Here is an 18,890-nt window from a genome sequence, read left to right as displayed (position 1 = left end):
GACTAAACAATCCCAGTTCCCTCAGCCTCTCCTCGTAAGTCAATACTTACTGAACTTTTTCACACAAGCAGTAACTACAGATTAGAATCTAACCAATTTTTATAAGTAGAATCGGACAGGAAATAACTGTCTCTTCTGTTTTGTTTGGTTACTATTCTCAAATAGGGCAATTTGTTTAAATGATGGTGGAGCCATTAAATTCATGCCAGATGGAAATCATTCACTCAACTATACCTAACTGCTTTATACTTTGTATGTAGCTAACCAAAATATGCTACATTTCTCATGGAATTCCATCCTAATAATATAATTTTCTAACAGGAAAGGCAGAGGAGACAGCAGAAACCGCCCCCCCCCCCAGTGATCCATCTCAAATTTAAACTTGTACAAAATTATATGAACTATGTACACTGCCTACTCTAATTTCATGACAACCAACAGACTACCCCCTTTCTATCAAGGATTGGGGTGGAAGGGTTCTTATGTTTGATTATGTTATATTTAGAATTTTATCAAGGAAAAACAGTTGCCCTTGTGTATTCTTGGCTTGCTGTGTTATTTATATTAGCATGTATATGCAAAACTTAGTAAAAATGTAGCTAACAGAAACATCGTTCAGTTAGAACTAGATTTTGCCCTTATACGATTGTGACCACCACCCCCCCCCCGCCCCCATCCACTTTAAGTAGATCTCTTCTCTAATTTAGGATTTGCACTCATCTAGGGGCAGATTAGCCCCTGAATAACAAAGAAAAAAATAAACTTTAAACATTACTTAATGAGATCAAGTGAAAGCCTTACCCAGCGGCTATGAAAGCCCCAAGAATGATGGCAAATACACTGACTATAATACCCATTGAATATCGTTTCCTGTAAACAAAAATCAGACAAGTTCATATTTAGAATATTAGAAGAGAAACTAATTGGCTTCCAGTTCATTTAAAAGACTTCAAAATCAATCAGTATTTGGAAAATAGCTAACAGAAGGACAAATCTTGGTGGCCCTAAGCAAGCAAAGTTCTTTCTGATGTCAAGGAGAGTTCTGCCTGTAAGGCCTTCAGGATTTGACCCTGTGAAAATATAAAACCAGTAAGTAATAAAATCTGCAGTCTGACAGGATTCTTATTAATGTTTTACTTGCTAATCTTGTCATAATTTAAGTATAGTTTTTCTTCAGATATTGTTATTGTAACAAAATGCTAATGCTCTAATACTTTGGGTTCTGTAAACACAGCTTGATAAACAGTGTCACAAATTGTCAAAAGTCCTCTGCTGCTACATAATTTCCAAAGTAAAGCCAAGAAAAATATGTTTCAATGATGGTGAGAGTGGAACAAATTCTGCCTCAGGTACACTGATGCAACCGCAGTCTTCAATGGGGTGGCATTTGTGTAACTGACAGTATGATTTGGTTTGTTGACTCTGGGACTGGTTATTACAACTCGAATTTCTTTTATACCAAATACCTGATATATTTTTAATTAATTTGGCCAAAGAATGCTGTTTACACAGATTGGTAGATGCCCACTTTGCCTTATTGAGCAGATACATTTTAAGGCCCAACCCAGCAAGCTGCTCTGCATGATCAGAACTCCTGCATAGCTCCACTGACTTCAACAGGGCTCCATGTGGGCACAAGGCTCTGCCTGTTTGGAGCAGTTTGCAGGATTGGTGTCTAAAAAGAGCAGACCTTAACCAAACAAACAACAATTTGGACCAAACCCTGCTTATCTTACTCAGGCGAAGTGAAGTCACTAGACTCACTCATATGAATTAAAGTGAGAGGACTTTGTCCTAGATCCACAAAAGTGTATATTTTTTTTATTTCCACAAATAAATTCTAACTAGTTTCTATACTTTTTCCTCTGAGTTTCTCTAATCAGTGAAAATCAGCCATGCAACAGCCTGACTGAATACGACAAATCCTCCACTTGGTAATGACATCAAATAAAAGGTATTTTGCAAATGAAACAAACAAACAAACAAACAAAAATCACCCAAGTATGATGATTTCCAGCAGTAATGTAAGTGGAATGGTAAACTTCCTGAGCACTGTAAACATCGGCAAACTGTCCAAAAAAAGGAAAAAAGAAAAAAATGATCCAAGCACTGTGCAAATGCAAAGCATTTTTATTGGTTTAATTCTTACCTAACTTCACTAAGCAGAAGATGAACTAAACAGACTAGCATTAAGAAGTTAGCAAAATGAATTCTCAGCCTGTTACCATACATAAAAATGTCAGTCTGACACCAGAGTTAGATTAGATAACATAATCACTGCAAATAAAGAGGCCTGCCAATTTTTCAAAAAAACCCCAAACCCGGCTACCTGTTACAAAGCTTCTCAGAGTTTGAAAAGAGGAAAAAGAATAGAAATAGTTATTTTCAAATTCTACCTAATGAAGCCCATATGAACTGATGTTTTCTGTAGAAATCCTGGTTATAAGAAATAATGAGGGCCTTTATTATAAAGTTTAAAGATGACTAGTGAATGTGGCTCTGTACATGAATAAAAGAAATATAATTAAAGGGATTGTGTTTAACATCAAACAGGTTTTGTATTTAAAAATGAAACATAACCAAAAAGATGGAACTAGAAACATGTAAGTTGGTACTAACCCTATCTATTAAAAAAAATTGTGGCATTTGAATAACAGATAGTTAGGATACACAGAATGATGCATTCTGGGGTCTTGTGTGTTTATTGATAATGCCTTTGCAGCTGATGTTTTCAAATGAGACACCTCTGCCATCTGGACCAATTAAGCCCTTTTACAAGGTAATGACTAGTGGTCATGTTAAAAAATTATACAAATCCTAGTTTCAGGCTTACAACTCACTGAAATCTTGGATTTATACATCTATATCTTGTCTTCAGGACAAATTCTTTCAAAAACCAGATGTGAAGTGGAAAATTCCATGTGGTGAATTACATATTAACAATTAAAACACTGCAGTATTCCTTAATTTATTATATGAAATCATGGAGAAAAATTGTGATGAGTAAATCTAAAAGTATATTTTTGCAGTGGAAGATGGGTGTCTTGCATTTGGAATTATAATAAACTGATACCTTTGTATTTCAAAATAATTTGTGAACCAAACTACAACAATACTCACTGTTAGATTTTGTTGAGCTGAAAGCAATTCCAAATTCACATGAGCAAATGAATTATTAACCACCATATTGTTGCCGGCCGTACAACAGTTATAAAAGGATCAGTCACATTGGAAAATTGCCATGTGACTTTAATTGGACTATTGGTGATTACATGCTACACACCATGGGTAAAGCGTTTCAGAATCAGGTCCTCAGTCTCTTTAAATTATAGAAAATTAATTTGTTATCTTAAAAAGAAAAGAACAAGATATATACGCCACCAAAGCCTCTTAAACATATAAAACACACATCCAAATTTAATTCCTTTTTAATTTTTAATTCCAAATTTTAATCTATTTTAATTTACCATTAAAACACTGTAAAATACAGAAAAGTTTATGATGGGGGTTTTCATGTTTTTTTTCAAAGTGTGGTCCACATTTTACCAGATGTTCTCTCACAGAGCACTTGCCCTGCCCATTTATGTTCACACAGACCACTTCCCCTCCCAATGACACCTGAATACCATTTACGGGTAAACAAACCTACTGCTTACACAAGGAAAAGTTAATTAAGGAAAGTATTTGTGGTTTTTAGTTGTCTTCTATGCATTAAGCATTTAGTTCTATTGGAGAAAATTTAACCCCTGCTTTTTTCCTTCATCTCCCTCTCACATGTACTCTGTTTCTTTCAGCTGGAAACAAGGACCAGCAGCCCCCGTTCCACAGGCTACAGTTTGGGACCCTCCCGTATAACATTACTGGAAATTGCTCCATGGGCACTACTACAGCCTCAGGTCCTACTACTACCATGCTGCCTATGATCCCTTTCCACAGGGAGCTTAGTCCCCAGTTCACATAGCAGATCCTAGGTCATTTCAGTCCTGTCAACAATCCTTATACCTGCAGCCCTGGTGTGAAGGCAACCACCATGGAGCAGTGTTCAGGGGCATACAGAAAATGTAAGTATGTATGCCTTCTGTATGTCCTCTCCGCAGCCTGTCCTTCCTATCCAATGAAACCAAGCTGGTTCCACTACATGTGAATTCCATCCATCCCCTGTACCAGTCTACGTAACTCATGCAAGACTTTGGTATACAAAGAAAAATAATAAATAAATAAATAAATAAATAATAATACCTAGCTCTTATATAGGGCTTTTCACCATAGATTTCAAAACTATTCATATGCATGTAAAAGCATTTTTCTTACAGGTTTCACCCCTCTTGTTGGGCTACCCATGGAATGCTGGCCATTCACATGAAGAGAAGAAAACATTTAACAAACACATTTATTATTGCAGTGAAACTGCGTTCGCACTCTATGTTGGTACAGACTATGCTAATCCCTCCTAAAGGCAGCACAGAGATTGTAAACTGATCAGCTGCTTTGGTTGAGATTTTCAAAGCAGTGCAGGGGATTTTGTCATACATCATCTATTAAAATTAATGTGCAGCTAAATCCCCAGCACTACTTTGAAAATCTTAACCTTTAACCTTATACTTTGTACCTACAAGAATAAAATAATAAAAACCAAATGGTCTACTATGACCCGTGCTTACTGTACCTTAGTTTGCTGGTGCTTGTTAATCCACTTATGTGATTTCCAACATAAAGCAGAGGCAGAGGAAACAACTGCAATAAAATCACAGCACAAGTCAGATTAGACCTATGCTTTAAATTACTGTTGAGGAACTTTGAGTTATTTTACTAGTGTAAAATTCCTTCATTCCTAAAAGAGATTATTTTTCTTAGGGGGGGAAAAGAACCCCACATCCATTGAATTTATTAAACAATATCCTCGACTGGTGTTCATTGGCATAACTCCATTGACTCCAATAGAGCAACACTAAATTACATTAGCTGAGGATCTGGCCCAATATAGATTAAAAAAGAAATACTCAGCACTTGACTGGTTTCACTTTTGTAAAATTAATACTTGATTAGCTTAGACCTACTGTTTTTATTTAGATTTAAAACAGAAAGAAATTGAGCGGGTGGAATGAAAGCATGACTGATCTTCTGTAAGGACACAGTAGAGTACACAGAAGAGCACATACTACTATGTATAGAAAAAGAGATTATTTTAAGTACAGCTATTGAGGAGTCCTAGTGAACAATCATATAAATTATAAAGACTGCTGAAAAGAAAATTTAGATGTTTAGGGCTAGGTTAGACTGTAGGCCCTTTAGGGCAGCACCTATAACAATGCGGTCCTGACACTGTAGGATTGCCAGATGTCTGGTTTTCGGCCCTAGCTCCGCGCGGCTCCCAGAAGTTGCCACCAGGTCCTTGTGGCTCCTAGGCGCATGGGCAGCCAGGGAGACTCCGGGTGCTGCCCCCTCCCCTTGTGTCAGCTCTGCAGTGCCCACTGGCCAGGAACCACGACCAATGGGAGCTTCGGAAGCAGCACCTGTGAGTGCGAGGGAAGCGCACGGAGCCTCCCTCATCGCCCATGTGCTTAGGGGCTGCACGGCAGGGACCTGGTGGCCACTTCCTGACAGCCACGGTAAGCACTGCCAGGACTCTGCACCGCAAGCCCCTCCCGCACCCCAACCCTGTCCAACGTCGGAGTCCCCTCCCGCACCCAAACTCCCTCCTGGAGCCTGCACTCTGCACACCCCAACACCCTGCCCCAGCCCTGAGCCCCCTCCTACACCCCAAAACTCTTATGCCTGGCCCCACCCCAGAGCCTACCCCCCCCAGCCAGAGTCCTCAAACCCGACCCCACCCCCAGCCCAACCCCCAGCCCCAGCCCCAGCCCGGTGAAAGTGAGTGAGGGGTAGGGGGGAGAGCAAGCGAAGGAGGGAGGGGGATGGAGTGAGTGGGGACAGGGCCTCAGAGAAGGGGCGGGTCAGGGCGCGGGGCCTTGGGGCTGGAGTGTTCAGTTTTCTGTGATTAGAAAGTTGACAACCCTATGACTCTGACAGAAGCCTTTGGGCCCTACCACAGTACAAACAAATAACAACAACGGATTGCATTTAGCCCGAACAGAGCATGCAAGGAGCTATGTATCCCTGACACAGAAAGACCATGGGAGTCTAAAGCCAACTGAGGTAACCAGAGGGGACAGAGAGGAGCCATAGCTCTGGCCTGGCTCTACATGAGCTAGCAGAGCTGGACCGGCATGGTGGAGGGACATGCCACAACCATGCCTGGTGTTGCTGTGTGTGTTCCCCAAGAGACATTGACTTATGTGCTTTTAAAACTCTATGTGACAAAAGTATATAGACATGAACATTTTATTTATTTTAAAAAGTATGCCATATTTGCTCTCAAGTGGAAGGGAAGAACAAAGGAGACGCAGGCGGAACGGGGTGACAGTATATTTACAGCCTATAAATCTCTCATAAAATGACCCTGCAAACATTTAGCAATAACAACCCCCTGCTGCAGCATTTTATCCAGAAAGAGAACTTTAGATATGGGGTGAAAATGGAACTGAGTGCAATGGAAAAGAGAATATATTTTCACTTATTGTAATGGTGAAAAAACACAGACAACTGCAACTTACCTAGCACAATCCCAGAGGGCAGTGAAAAATTTGCCGAACAATAGCCAAATACCGAGAGCTTCTCCCACTGAAATCAGCAGTTTGCAAGCACAGGTCTCAAATTCAAAGTTCAGATTAAATTTATCTGTAATTTGAAGATTCTCCATCTCAAATGTGGGTCCAGTCATGCCAGCTGCTGAGCACCCTCAACTCTAGAGGAGCTGAGAGTGCTTCACATCTAGCAGGAGGCCTTTTTGTTTCATTTTGTGGCATCTGGCTCTCCTTCAGCATGATGGATAAGACCAATGCTAGAGTACTCTATACTGGGAATGAGAACCCACAGTGACTTAAGAGAACTTGAAAGTGAAAGGGAATCTAACTGTGCTACAGTTAATTACAGCCTAAATACACTTTACAAAGTAAAAGAATCAACAAATATAAACGCAACTGATGTGCTGAGACTAGGAAAATCCAGTATTATGGCTGGTACATAACTGCTGAAATGTTGCAACACTGATTGCTCAAGATATAGTTCCAGAAAACCTCCAAAGCATTAATACTGAAAAAATATAAAAGAAACGCCTGGCACCGAGGATACAGCAAGGAAAGAATGTATGTAGGGAGCAGTATGCATGGGGAACAAGGTGGTCTCAAGGATCCGATAAGATTGTGACATTTGCGCTACTGCCCCTTAGTACCAACCTACCCACTGAGACTTCTTCCCTGACCACATTAAGGAGAAAAACAGGTGTCCCCCATGATCATAGCTGTTCCTGCAAGACTTCTATACATAGAAGGGCCATTGATTTCAATGGGAATTCCATGTAAATAGGGCTCATGGGATGAGGCTCTTTAGTAGTAAGGTGTGTTCATGGTAAAACTTCTTAGGCCCTATAGGAAGGATGGTTCTGTAATTAAGGTGCCAGGCTGGGACAGAAGAGATCAATGGAAGAACTGGGAACTGAACCCAGACTTCCTGTGTGACTTTGGGCAAAGCACTTAGGCCCTGATCCTGCATCAAGATGCACACGGGCAGACCTCTGCACCCATCCAAAGTCCCAGTGACTTCCATGGTGTTCTGCAGTGGTGCAAGAGTCTGCATGTGTGCATTTCACTGCAGGATCAGTGCCTTATTCACTCTGTGTCTCAGTTCCCAGTATGACAAATTGAGATAATAGATCCTTTCTCCTATTCTTTGTCTTGCCTTTTCAGACTATAAGCACTCTTACTATGTGTATGTAGCAAAATGTAGTACAACGGGTCCTGTTTGCACATAATTAATAAATAAAATAAAATAAAATAATAATAGTGTTTTCCCACTGCAGAATACTGGAGTCAAACTGTGGGGCTGATCTGAGAAGATAATTTTATTATTAGACACTACCGTCTCAAATGCATCCTCTCTCATGCCAAACACAAACTACATAATCAAACTGCAATTTAATTCAGTCTCTATAAAATGCAAGATTGTTATAGTGAAATTATATTATCTACTTACAACAAATTAAGAAAATAAAGACACAAAATCAAAACTTCATGGAACATCTGGAAAAATCAGAATGTTTGCAATTTTCCATTGTACCTTCTGTCCAAAGAAAACATTTTTGAAAAACCACAGTAAGAAGACGATTGACAAAGGTACAATTTCCTTCTAAATCAAAATCCAGACATTTCATACCTTCATAGGGATACTTTTGTCAAAATCAGGGAAGTGAATAATCTTACTGAATTTTGACACATACAGAATAAGTATGGTGGTTGCCATCTAAGAAAAGAAAAGAAAAGCAAGACACAATGTAAGAGCCAAAAGCTATTTTAAACTTACATATAATAACTGTTTTCAAGACAAGTTCATTACACTTATTAGACAAGTACAGCACTAGACAGCATATCAATTAAGTGTTACTTTCAAAGGACAATAACAGAGTACAAAGAAACAGCTGGGATATTTTTCTTTTTTACCAACCATATTGGTTGAAACTACAATACAAATATGACATGCTTTACTGGCATGAGAACATGTGTGACACCTTAACATATGTATATACTCATTGGGTAATTGAGCAAATAAAACAGATGATCAATGCTCCATGCTATTCATGCAAATTTCTTATTACTAGTGGATTCTCTCAACCAATCAGAATGCAGATGAATAGAAGAAGACCCAGTCCTACAGCTTTCCTAATGATGTGTGAGACAGAGGGCTGTGAGTGGACCAGTATATTGGCAAAGCAATTAGTAATCCATGTATGTATGGTCAGAATGAGAATGTATGGAGAGAAAGCATGGAAACCCCCTGGATTCTTAGGTTCTGTGAGGAAATCTGGCTACATCCGTGCAGGACTTGGCCCACTCTGAAGTGCTCCCCTGGTTTTTCTGCTCTTTACCCTTTAACAGCAACATGGCTCCCTTAGGAGCCATGGCATCACTGGGACTTCACCGACACCTCTACATTTCAACCTTCTCAATGAGGTCATGGAGATCAGTCACTACGCTATGTACATAGGAAAAATTATCACCTCACCAACTTTCCAGCAGAAATCTGCATGGTACAGAGGAGAATATACCATGGAGAACAAGAGTTCCCTACTCCCATTTCAAGGCTGAGGAGCCCCAAAGATACATTTGTTGTATGGAGATGTTTCCACAGTCTCTGGAGGTACAGAGCATCCCACTGCAGTCCAGCTCTTTTCTTTCACATATCTGAGCTCTTTTCTGGCCACTTTGCTTCCCTCTATATCACTTTGCAGAGAGGTGCTTGTGGCCCACTGTTTCCCTTTTGTTCTCTAAGCTCAGCATCTTCTTGCCCTCATTTAAAAATCACAGCTCTCTCTTAAATTGTTTAAATTAACAACAAATAAGACTTCAATCTAGGGCTCTATTCTCCCCACCCATTCCTTCTTTGAGTAATCAACTCTTTTCATTCCCAGTGTAGACAAATGGTTAGATATCTCTTTTACCAGTGTCAACAAAGATTTCTCCCTTTCTCCTGCTACACCATTGTCCTGAGCTTTATTGTCCCCTCGGCCTCTGTAGGCAAAGAATAAAAATTATGTGGATCCCTATTAGCAAACTGCAAGGGAATTAGAAAGAACTGTGAGGGAATGCAGAGACAGTGCCACCACACATACATTCCAGGTCTTCAGTGGATCCCCTGGGATCCATATGGATCTGGGGAACTAGCAGATTTTGAGGGCTGAGCATCTTGTTCACTGAATTTTGCAAGAGAAAAGTTTGTGGCATTTCCAGTCCTCTACATGGGTTTTCCCACGTAAGGGTTGAATTGGATCCTGATTTCCTCCAGGGCATTAAAACAGATAAACTGTGAGGAAGAGTGATTTCTTCCATAACAGTAGTATTGCACTGTAAGATGAAAGCACTTAATTTTATTATCAATCTTAACTGCAGTATATTAAGTTTTATTGTTGAACATACCTGTCCAATTCCAAGAACCATTGGAGATGGGAATCTGAAAAGAAAAGAGAACTATAAACATACATATCACAACAACAAAAGTGTGAGGAAGCAATAGGGTTCCTATTCCCTTAGGTCAAGCTTATGAAAAATGCGTGTCTAAATCCATGTTAGATACCTACATGACTGGCCAAATTTTCAAAAGTGCTGAGCAACCGGCAACTGTCACTGAAGTCCCAGGTAATCTTGCACTATTCTAGTCAAAGGCAATTCCCTCCTCCCCATCCTCCCAAAATGCAACATATCACAGGCTGTATAAATGTTGCAGAAACATACATTGGCTGCTTAAAAAAAAGCCTATTTCTCTACCCTCTGGATTGGCTTCAGCCAAAAGCAAAGATACTTCAAAGGAAGGGATGCAGTTTGAGTAGGATATTCGTAGAATCATAAAGCCCCCAAGGATCTTTTTTTAATCCATAATAAATTAATTTTTAAAAAAAATTAAGGCACTAATTCTCCATGGGTATCTTGATGTTAGGAGATGGGTCTAGCAACAAGTTCCTACAGATGCTTCTTATCCCATAGCAATACAGGCTGGAATTTGTGGGTGCCAACTTGTTAAGTGCTGAAAGACCTCAACTTTCCATGAATTTAATAGGGCACTGCTTCCCAGGAGGCACTTAGCATCTCGCAGGACTGGTCAGCAAAAGGGTTGGTTTGCACTCAGACTTTCACCACAATAGCAAAACATTTTAATTAGACCCTATTTTCGTGCAAGTCTGCATGTAGCTTAAGAAAGCAAGCATCTGATTTCTTGGCAAGCTTTCTAATTGTGCAGGTATCCAGTGTCCAGCACTCCATGACACTGTGATTATGAATCACAGAGGTTGCTACAAACTGTTAAAGCACCACTGAGCAAGTACAAGGAAGCACCCTTCTCAGCTGAGTGACCTCAGACCAGGACTGTAGTGTTAGCAATAGAAACAATCTGAACAGAGCAGGAAGAATGTCATAACTATACTCAAATCATAATATAAAGAGAGGGTCAAGAAGGTCCAGAAGAGATAAAACTTCTGGGAAATAGAGATGAGATTCAGGAAATACAGAAAGGAAGAGACAGGATATTTACTGATAGATGTATTACATATTCTGTTCATCACTATATGAGTACATGGTCTGTATTCATCTATACAACAAATGAAAGTTTGTATTATATGAAGATCTGGGAGACATGTAATAGACTGTAGTTGTATGTTTCAAAGAGCACTAACTTTTAGCAAATGCAGCAGAAATTGTGTACCTTTTTTTCCTCAGCTTCTGATAAATACTGGAATAAAAAAGTTAAAAGAGAGAGACTGGGCTCTGTAAAGATGGCAATATTCTTTAGCTAAGGGTGCGGAATCCCGGAAGTAACATCTGGCCAAGAGGACTGTGACTGAATGTGATTATTGTTTCAAGCCAAAAGATGTAATATCTTTTGTTTATTATTAATTTAAAGAAGCCTGTTTTTAGTTTTACAATTGTTTTCCTTTGTATACCTTAAAATGCAGGACATAAAAAAAAATTCTTCCATCCCTAGTTCAAAACACTTAAAGTTTTGTATATTGTTGTGATTCTCGATTGCAGAATTTATCTATCAGTCTGTGAGAGACAATGATTCCTACAAATAGCTGGACTTTCAGGTATACAGATAATTAGGCGCTAAATTGGTGTTTAGGGGAATACCAATCTTTTGTATCTGACGGAAACAGTGGTTTTGCTGCTGAACTGTCAAGAATCTTCAAATCAGGAAAGTGCTTCTTTATTTTCCCCCCATACCTAAGAGGGAAAGATTTAAGAACAGTAGTTGTTTCACTTCTGTGCTGCTACTGATGATGAGATTACAACACTAATAATCATATTCACTTGCTGACTTTATTCACTTTTTTTACTAATTTTTTATTAGACTTGTTCTATTACTTGAACTGGGCTTAATTCTGTATTTGATTTTGTTTTCTAATCAAATCAATGGGATTCCATTGGTCACAGGGATCTGTGTTAGTGAGCCACAATGTAGGACATAGGCCTTCAATTTGCCCTGAGGTTTTTTGTGAGCATGTAGGTAGAAGAATGATCTTATGTGTAAGGATCTGTTTTGGAATTGAATTCAGGAGATCTGGGTTCAGACTCCCTCTGTGACCTCAAATAAGTCACTTAAGCAGAAATTTTCAAAAGAGCCTAAATTTTGCCTGACAGTTTCAGGTGGGTTTTGACCAGCTATGGAGATGGTCGACATTTCTGAAAAATTATGATAAAATTTTGAGGGGGACAAAGCAATAAAAAACCCTTATTTTTTACTGCACTGCTTTCATTATTTGTGCATATTGGAAGTAAATCTACTCTAAAATTAAATGGATTAACCACTCCCCGCCTGGATCTTTGTAAATGTCAGTTTCAGGGAGTGCTTGACCATTTGTAAGTGTATTACTATTGTCAAGCTGTCTGGAGTGGCTCACAACTGTGAGTGCCAACCTCAGGGCAGACTGTCAAAAACAGGGTAGACACTCCAAACTGGTGGTATGTTCTATAATTAGTTCTTACCAACCTGGTAAATAATTTGAACTCCTGAATCACTATAACTGTCTTACCATGGAGTCACAAACAGTCCCCTTAGGCTCTCCAGTCTATCTTGCCACCCAGGCAAGCTGGATTTAGTGATAAATAGTCACTTACACCAAAAAGCACAAAATATTCAGGTTGCTCTCAGTCCCAAGAGACAGGTCACTTATCCAGGTCAATTGGTATCTTAGATCTCACACCAAGACAACCCTTGTAGCCAATTCAGTAATAAACTAACTACAGGGTTATTAAGAAAAAGAAATTAGAGTTATTTACAGGTTAAAGCAAGCATATAACACAACTGAGTTGCAGTCTAAATCCTAAGAATGACAGCGTCGTAGTGATTGGTCAATGCAAAATGTCTTTTTTCAGGGCCCCCCCAAAAGCTGGCTATTCCTACCCACGGATTTGCAGACAGGACGGAGGACTAAGAAAGCCGGGGGGGGGGGGGTGGGCAGCAGCTAGGATTGGGGTTGGCTCCCGCGCCAGCTTTGGAGGATTCAGGGCCAGCCCCAGCATAAATATTCCTTTTGCAGCCGGCAAATTGTGCGTGTGCGTGAGCGGCGTTTTCCGAGGGGGAGCGGAGGAAGTGAAGCGGGGGAGGAGCCGGACAGAGGGACGGGAGCCCTGGCCCCTCGTCTCACCGGTAAGTGGTCAGCACGGTCTTGTTCACCAGGACGATCAGGAAAGAGCAGGTTCCATAGAAGAAGGCGGAAAGCAGCCTGAGCAGCGGCGGGGGGGCGGCACCAGCCGGCTCCTCGTCGGCCTGCTGAGCGCTCATCTCCTCGTACGTGCAAAGTGCCTGGGCCGCGGACGACAAAACCCAGCCCCTGGAGAGCGGCGAGGCGCGCCGCCGGACATGCCCGCGGCCCGGGGGGAGAGTCCCACAGCGGCACCCAGGGCAAGAGCCGCCGCCCCAGCCCCTCCTTCCTCAGCACCAGGGCAGCGAGACAGGAAGAGCTCGCGCCCAGCCAGTCCCCTCCCTCAGCAGGCGGGCGCCTCGCTGCTGCCCCGTCTCGCTCCTGCTGACGCCTCGGAGGCGTGTGGCTGGGGCAGGGCGCGCCCGGGCTCACGGTCCCATCGTTCAGGTGCGCTGCCGGATGCCAGCCCTGCCCGCTGCACCGATTCAGGCTGAGCCCCGGAGTGGAGGGAGCCAAGCAGCAGGGAGGTGCCGAGAACAGCAGCTCCAGCTCGTAGGCTGTAGCCTGGAAAAGTTGGGTAGACTCGCACCTCAGCAGTCCCGGCCCAGCACTGGAGAGAGACGCGAGCTGAGTGGTTTCCTCCCGCGTCCCAGCCAGGTGGGCTTCTTTGCCTTCCGAATTTGTTCCTCTCTCTCGAAGATACATGTTCACTCCTACGTCTGTGGGAGATGCACATAAAGGTGCATGTAAGCATGGGGCCTGTACTTATGATTTAAAAAAACAAACAAACCCCCAAACCCTACAATGGAAAAGGACCTGCAAATCTAGAGTTTAGTGATTGTTATTATATACACTTGTGGCAATTTTTGTTTTTGAGGATGAATTGAGTGGCTAGAAATATATACTATGTACATACTCACCAGTGTTGAACATGAATTAAATATAAAGAATTTGAAAAGCAATGATTGAATATTTAAGCTTTCTCTACACAAGAATTGCACCCATTTAACTTAAGGTGTGTTTTTGAAACTTATTTTGGCTATACTTGCGAGTGACAGCGCAATAAAGGAGCCCCTGGCGCACTAGCTCATTACCCGTCCACACTGGCAAGGTACGTAGAGCGCTCTGACTCTGGTACTCCCCCTCGGCGAGTGGAATAACGTTTGCTGCATCCCCGCTGGAGCGGCCGCGGCACCAGTGTGGATGCCCTGGTCCTATAGTGCGCTGTGATTGGCCTCCCGAAGTGTCCCACAATGCCTGTGCTAGCCACTCTGGTCATCACTTTGAACTCTACTGCCCTGCCCTCAGGTGACCAACCATCAGACCTGCCCTTTAAATTCTCTGGGAATTTTGAAAATCCCCTTCCTGTTTGCTCAGCCAGGTGTGGAGTGCTTTCAGTGAATCTTTCCAGGTGACCATGCCTCCATGCGCCAGGCAAGCCCCAGTATGGAACAATGGCAAGGTGCTGGACCTCATCAGTGTTTGGGGGGAGGAAGCTGTCCAGTCCCAGCTGCGCTCCAGCCGTAGAAATTACGATACCTTCGGGCAGATATCAAGGGACATGATGGAAACTTGCATCAACACGATTCCAACAGTCGACTTTCCCATTCCAAACTGGTTAGCAACCAATCGGTAGCTGTCTGGAGTTGCCAGCTTCCGGATTGCACCCACTTCTCCACCGTCAGGGAAGCTCTCAATCTCGTGTCCTTGCGCCGCAGGGTGGGGGGGGTGAGCTCCTCACACAGTCCCATGAAAGTGGGTTTTCTCATCTGAAAGTTCTGCAGCAACTGCTTGTCATCCCAGATTTGCATGACGATGTGATCCAACCACTCAGTGCTTGTTTCCGGAGCCCAAAAGCGGCATTCCACGGTGGTGAGCATGTCTGTGAATGCCACAAGCAAACTCGTGTCATATGCATTACTCAAGTCGATATCGTCAGAGCCCTCACTGTCACTTTGGATCATAAGGAATAACTCAACTGCCAAACGTGATGTGCTAGTGAGAGTCGTCAGCATATTCCTCAGCAGTTCGGGCTCCATTCCTGCAGACCGAAAGGGAAGACAGAGCATGCAGTACAAAAACCGTTGAAAGATGGTGCCAAATATGGACAGAAACACAGGGATTGCTGGGATGCAAACCGATGGATCACGGGGTGTTGGGACAGGACTCAGAATGCCCTGCACCCCCCAACCCCTTCCCACAAACCACAGCACCAGAATGGGAAGAGGTGCTCTGTGGGATAGCTGCCCATAATGCACCGCTCCCAATGCTGCTGCAAATGTGGCCACTCCAGTGCGCTTATTCCTGTCAGTGTGGACAGACTGCAGCACTTTCCCTACTGCGCTCTCCAAAGGCGGGTTTAACTCAAAGCGCTCTACATCTGCAAGTGTAGCCATGCCCTTAGTTAAACCAAGGCGGCGTGTGGGACACTTATTTCAGTTTAGCGAAAGTTTATTTAATATCTGTTTTAAGTTAAATCAGAATGAACTACTCAGACTGAAATAAGAGTATCAACATGGGGCTTTGCACCAGATTAACTAAATCAGTTTAAAAACATATTGAAGATAAATCAGTGCAACTTTCTCATGGTAGATAAGGTCATACTTCTCAAAGGTCAAAGATACTTTAAGTTTCCAAAAAAGTAGTTACACTTACGATTACTTTTTGATATGTTTAATGAGCAATTTAAACTTTTTTAAAAACAGGTCATCTCACTGGTAGTCTTTTCACTACCCTGAGCACAGATTGAGGTAAACCAAAATTGTAAACATTTATAATTCTTAATGGAATAAAGCAGTGATACCACCAGCTGCCTCAAAGTACAGTGTGAATAGAGGCCAGGTCTGCAGAAACAGACTTTCTTACATGCTGCTTCAGTGGGCTACTCTGGTCTTCGTTCTAAAGCCCTTTTATTTCAGAAGGCCATCATTCTGCATTACCAAACTGATCCCCAGTATAACTGCATAGGCCACTTTCATTGTGTAACATGTATATTACACTTAATCAAACTCTCCAAGTCTTCTTGGCTTTCATTCTTGCTAATTTGATATGAAAGAAATCTTGTCTATTGGGCTGCTGGTATATGAATACTAATATGCTGATGACATTCATATACTGCTCTACTCATCTACATGCACTCTCTCGTCCACTTAAAGCATTTGATAATGCTAAATTGTATCAGTACCTTCACAAATGTGATTAAGTGGTACTCGAGAGACAAAGTGTGTGAGCGAATATCTTTTATTAAACCAATTTTTGTGAGTAAGAGACAAGCTTTTGAGCTTACACTTCTTCTTCAGGTGGTACTATCATGCAAATAAGACTCAATTCTGCAATTTCCTGTACAGTATTTGTACAGCCTGTTGTATAGGAATGCAAGATTCTCACAAAAGAGCACCTGTTAGAAAGAGACAGCGTACACAAATTCCAGGGTTAGACTTTTAGGTAGGTTCTGCCCCCTCATGAGAAAGCTAAGCAGATTGCTCATTTTAGGTAATTGTTTCAGCTATGGATTTGATCAGTAGGGCATAGGAGTGGTTACTTTCAGATTTTTCAGTGATCTCCATTCAGTTTCTTGTGAGTAGGCCACATGCCAATTGCCACTCTTGCCAATAACTTACAAAAAGTCACTTCAAGGTAACATGAACTTTCCTCCTGCTCATTCAGGAGAGGAAATCATCTTTATAAAATATTTCATTTTCCTTAACAATGCTTTTATTTACCAATTTTGTCCCCTCAGAGAACCAAGAATAGAAGTCTGGTTAATAACACAAACTATAATTTCATCAGTCTTGCCACTTAAGTATTCTGGACAATGTTGCAGGACAATTCCAGTTGTATATCATTAGTTTTCTAGTGTCCATAGTTTACCTTAATCTAAAATACTAATAAGCAGGGTGGATAAAAATCAATGTTTTTTTTTTAATTAAAAAAAATCAGATTTAATTTAAATCAGATTTTTTTGATAAAATGCTTTTTGAGGAAAAAACCTATCTAGCAATATTTGATCTATAATGTATCATCATGGAATAGGGATTATAAATTCTAATTCTATAGTATGAGACAATATATTCATGTAATGTTTTTAAGAAAAGGTTTGTAAATGAGCTTCAATAGTTCATGGATTAGGGACCCAATTTTATGGGATTCCAGGCGCTTTTGTATAGATAGAAAGATTAACCTAAATACAATCTACCAAATAGGACTCAGTGCTCAGTCTAGAAGATACCATCAGAGATGCTTAGTTTTGCAGTTCTGAAACTGTGGATTTGTGTCTCCAGAGAAACATGTTAACAGCAAAAATGTTTTAAAATATATAGAGGTGAGAAATAAGACCTCAACCCTATTGTCCCTCTGCAAATTTATGTACATAATCAATCCCTTACCTCTCTCTAAAAGTGCAAAATTTCAAAAAGTTCAATGAATAGAAGATTGTTGGGGCAGAATAGATCTGGACAAGGAGAAGAAGTCGGGGGATAAAACGTGAGAAGGGAGGGACAGGCAGTAGAAACAAAAGTGAAACAGTTTGAGCAGCATGTTCCAGGAGTCTTGAGGTCTTTGAGTGTAGCCTTCATTGATTTGAGATCTAGCATACCGTTCTCTCACTAGAAGGGAAAACCTATAATAGCAGCAGGCCGTAAAAGACAGTTTGGAAATAAGAACCATTCAGGAAATTTGTTTGCTGATGTTTTAGAGAAAGTCACACCAGTGAACTAGTGAAAGTCACTTAAGCATTTGGATTCAGAGACTGTTGAAGTGATAGTCTCACTTTTAACAGCAGTTGCTTCTTCTACCAGTATAGAAAAAATATTTTCTTCCTTTGGACTAATTCATTCCAAATTGAGAAATCTGTTAGGACCTGAAAAAGCAGGGAAGCTTTTTTTTCCTCTTTTCCAGACTATGAACAGGAAAATGAAGGTGAAGATGACTGAGTTAGCTGCAGAAGCCAATATTTTAAGCTTCTTATGTTGACTTAGCTGACAGTCCATTTAATTTGTTTAATATTTCATTTAACTATTTTAGTTAAAAACAAAAACAAACCTGATTTAAAAAAACTTGTTTAAATTCAAAAATTCACATGCTTGTTTTGTTAAAATTCTATGCTTGCTGTTGAACAAAAACCAAGAATACATAACATTGTTGTTTTAGTTAAATAAAACAATTTAAAAGGTCTGTCTGGTGATGTTCTCCTCCTAATACAGCATGGCAAGAAAATCCTCCAAATATTGATTAACCTGTTGAATTGGAGATAGTTCACCTCCCAATGACTTCATAGATATCATCTTCAATTACCTTTGGTAAATTAAATAACCAAAAAATCATTCATTTTCTGATATAGCTGTAAAACTAGTCTAAAAAGTTTTCAAAATAAATCACTTTAAAAATGTATAGTGTGTACCTCCTAAAAATGAAACCTACGTCTCTCTAGGTTATAACAACCAACAAGAATTCACTTTTATGTAGAATGATTAAATTGAGTCTTCCTGCCTAGTGATTTAAATAGATTTGATTTAAATCAAATCTACCCTGCTGATAAGCTCTTTCACACATACCATGTCTGACAAAAAATAAGAACATAAAAATGAACAGATCAACTGCAAACTGAATTGTTGGTCATGAAGTAGGACACTTCACTAGCTTGGAC

At 40.8% G+C, this 18,890-nt stretch overlaps 1 protein-coding gene across 2 annotated transcripts in view; it reads right to left on the bottom strand.

The window, feature by feature from the left end:
- The window catches only part of SLC35D2 (solute carrier family 35 member D2), a 30,859-nt gene extending 17,120 nt beyond the window's left edge, over positions 1-13,739 (bottom strand). Inside the window, exons 1-6 of one of the 2 annotated variants that reach the window (XM_073344950.1) lie at positions 13,250-13,739; positions 10,029-10,062; positions 8,272-8,358; positions 4,667-4,734; positions 1,998-2,069; positions 802-870 (exon numbers count right to left, since the gene is read on the bottom strand). In XM_073344950.1, coding sequence (XP_073201051.1) covers positions 802-870; positions 1,998-2,069; positions 4,667-4,734; positions 8,272-8,358; positions 10,029-10,062; positions 13,250-13,386 — 467 coding nt within the window. In that variant the 5' untranslated portion in view covers positions 13,387-13,739. The remainder of the gene's footprint in view (positions 1-801; positions 871-1,997; positions 2,070-4,666; positions 4,735-8,271; positions 8,359-10,028; positions 10,063-13,249) is intronic. The other variant, XM_073344951.1, reaches the window with a different exon arrangement.
- Between the last annotated feature and the right edge of the window lie 5,151 nt (positions 13,740-18,890).

This window comes from Lepidochelys kempii, chromosome 5 (genome assembly GCF_965140265.1).
Source record: "Lepidochelys kempii isolate rLepKem1 chromosome 5, rLepKem1.hap2, whole genome shotgun sequence".
NCBI classification, from domain to species: Eukaryota; Metazoa; Chordata; order Testudines; family Cheloniidae; genus Lepidochelys; species Lepidochelys kempii.
The sequence above is the reverse complement of the archived record's forward strand: the minus strand, read 5'-3'. Positions and strand labels throughout refer to the sequence as shown.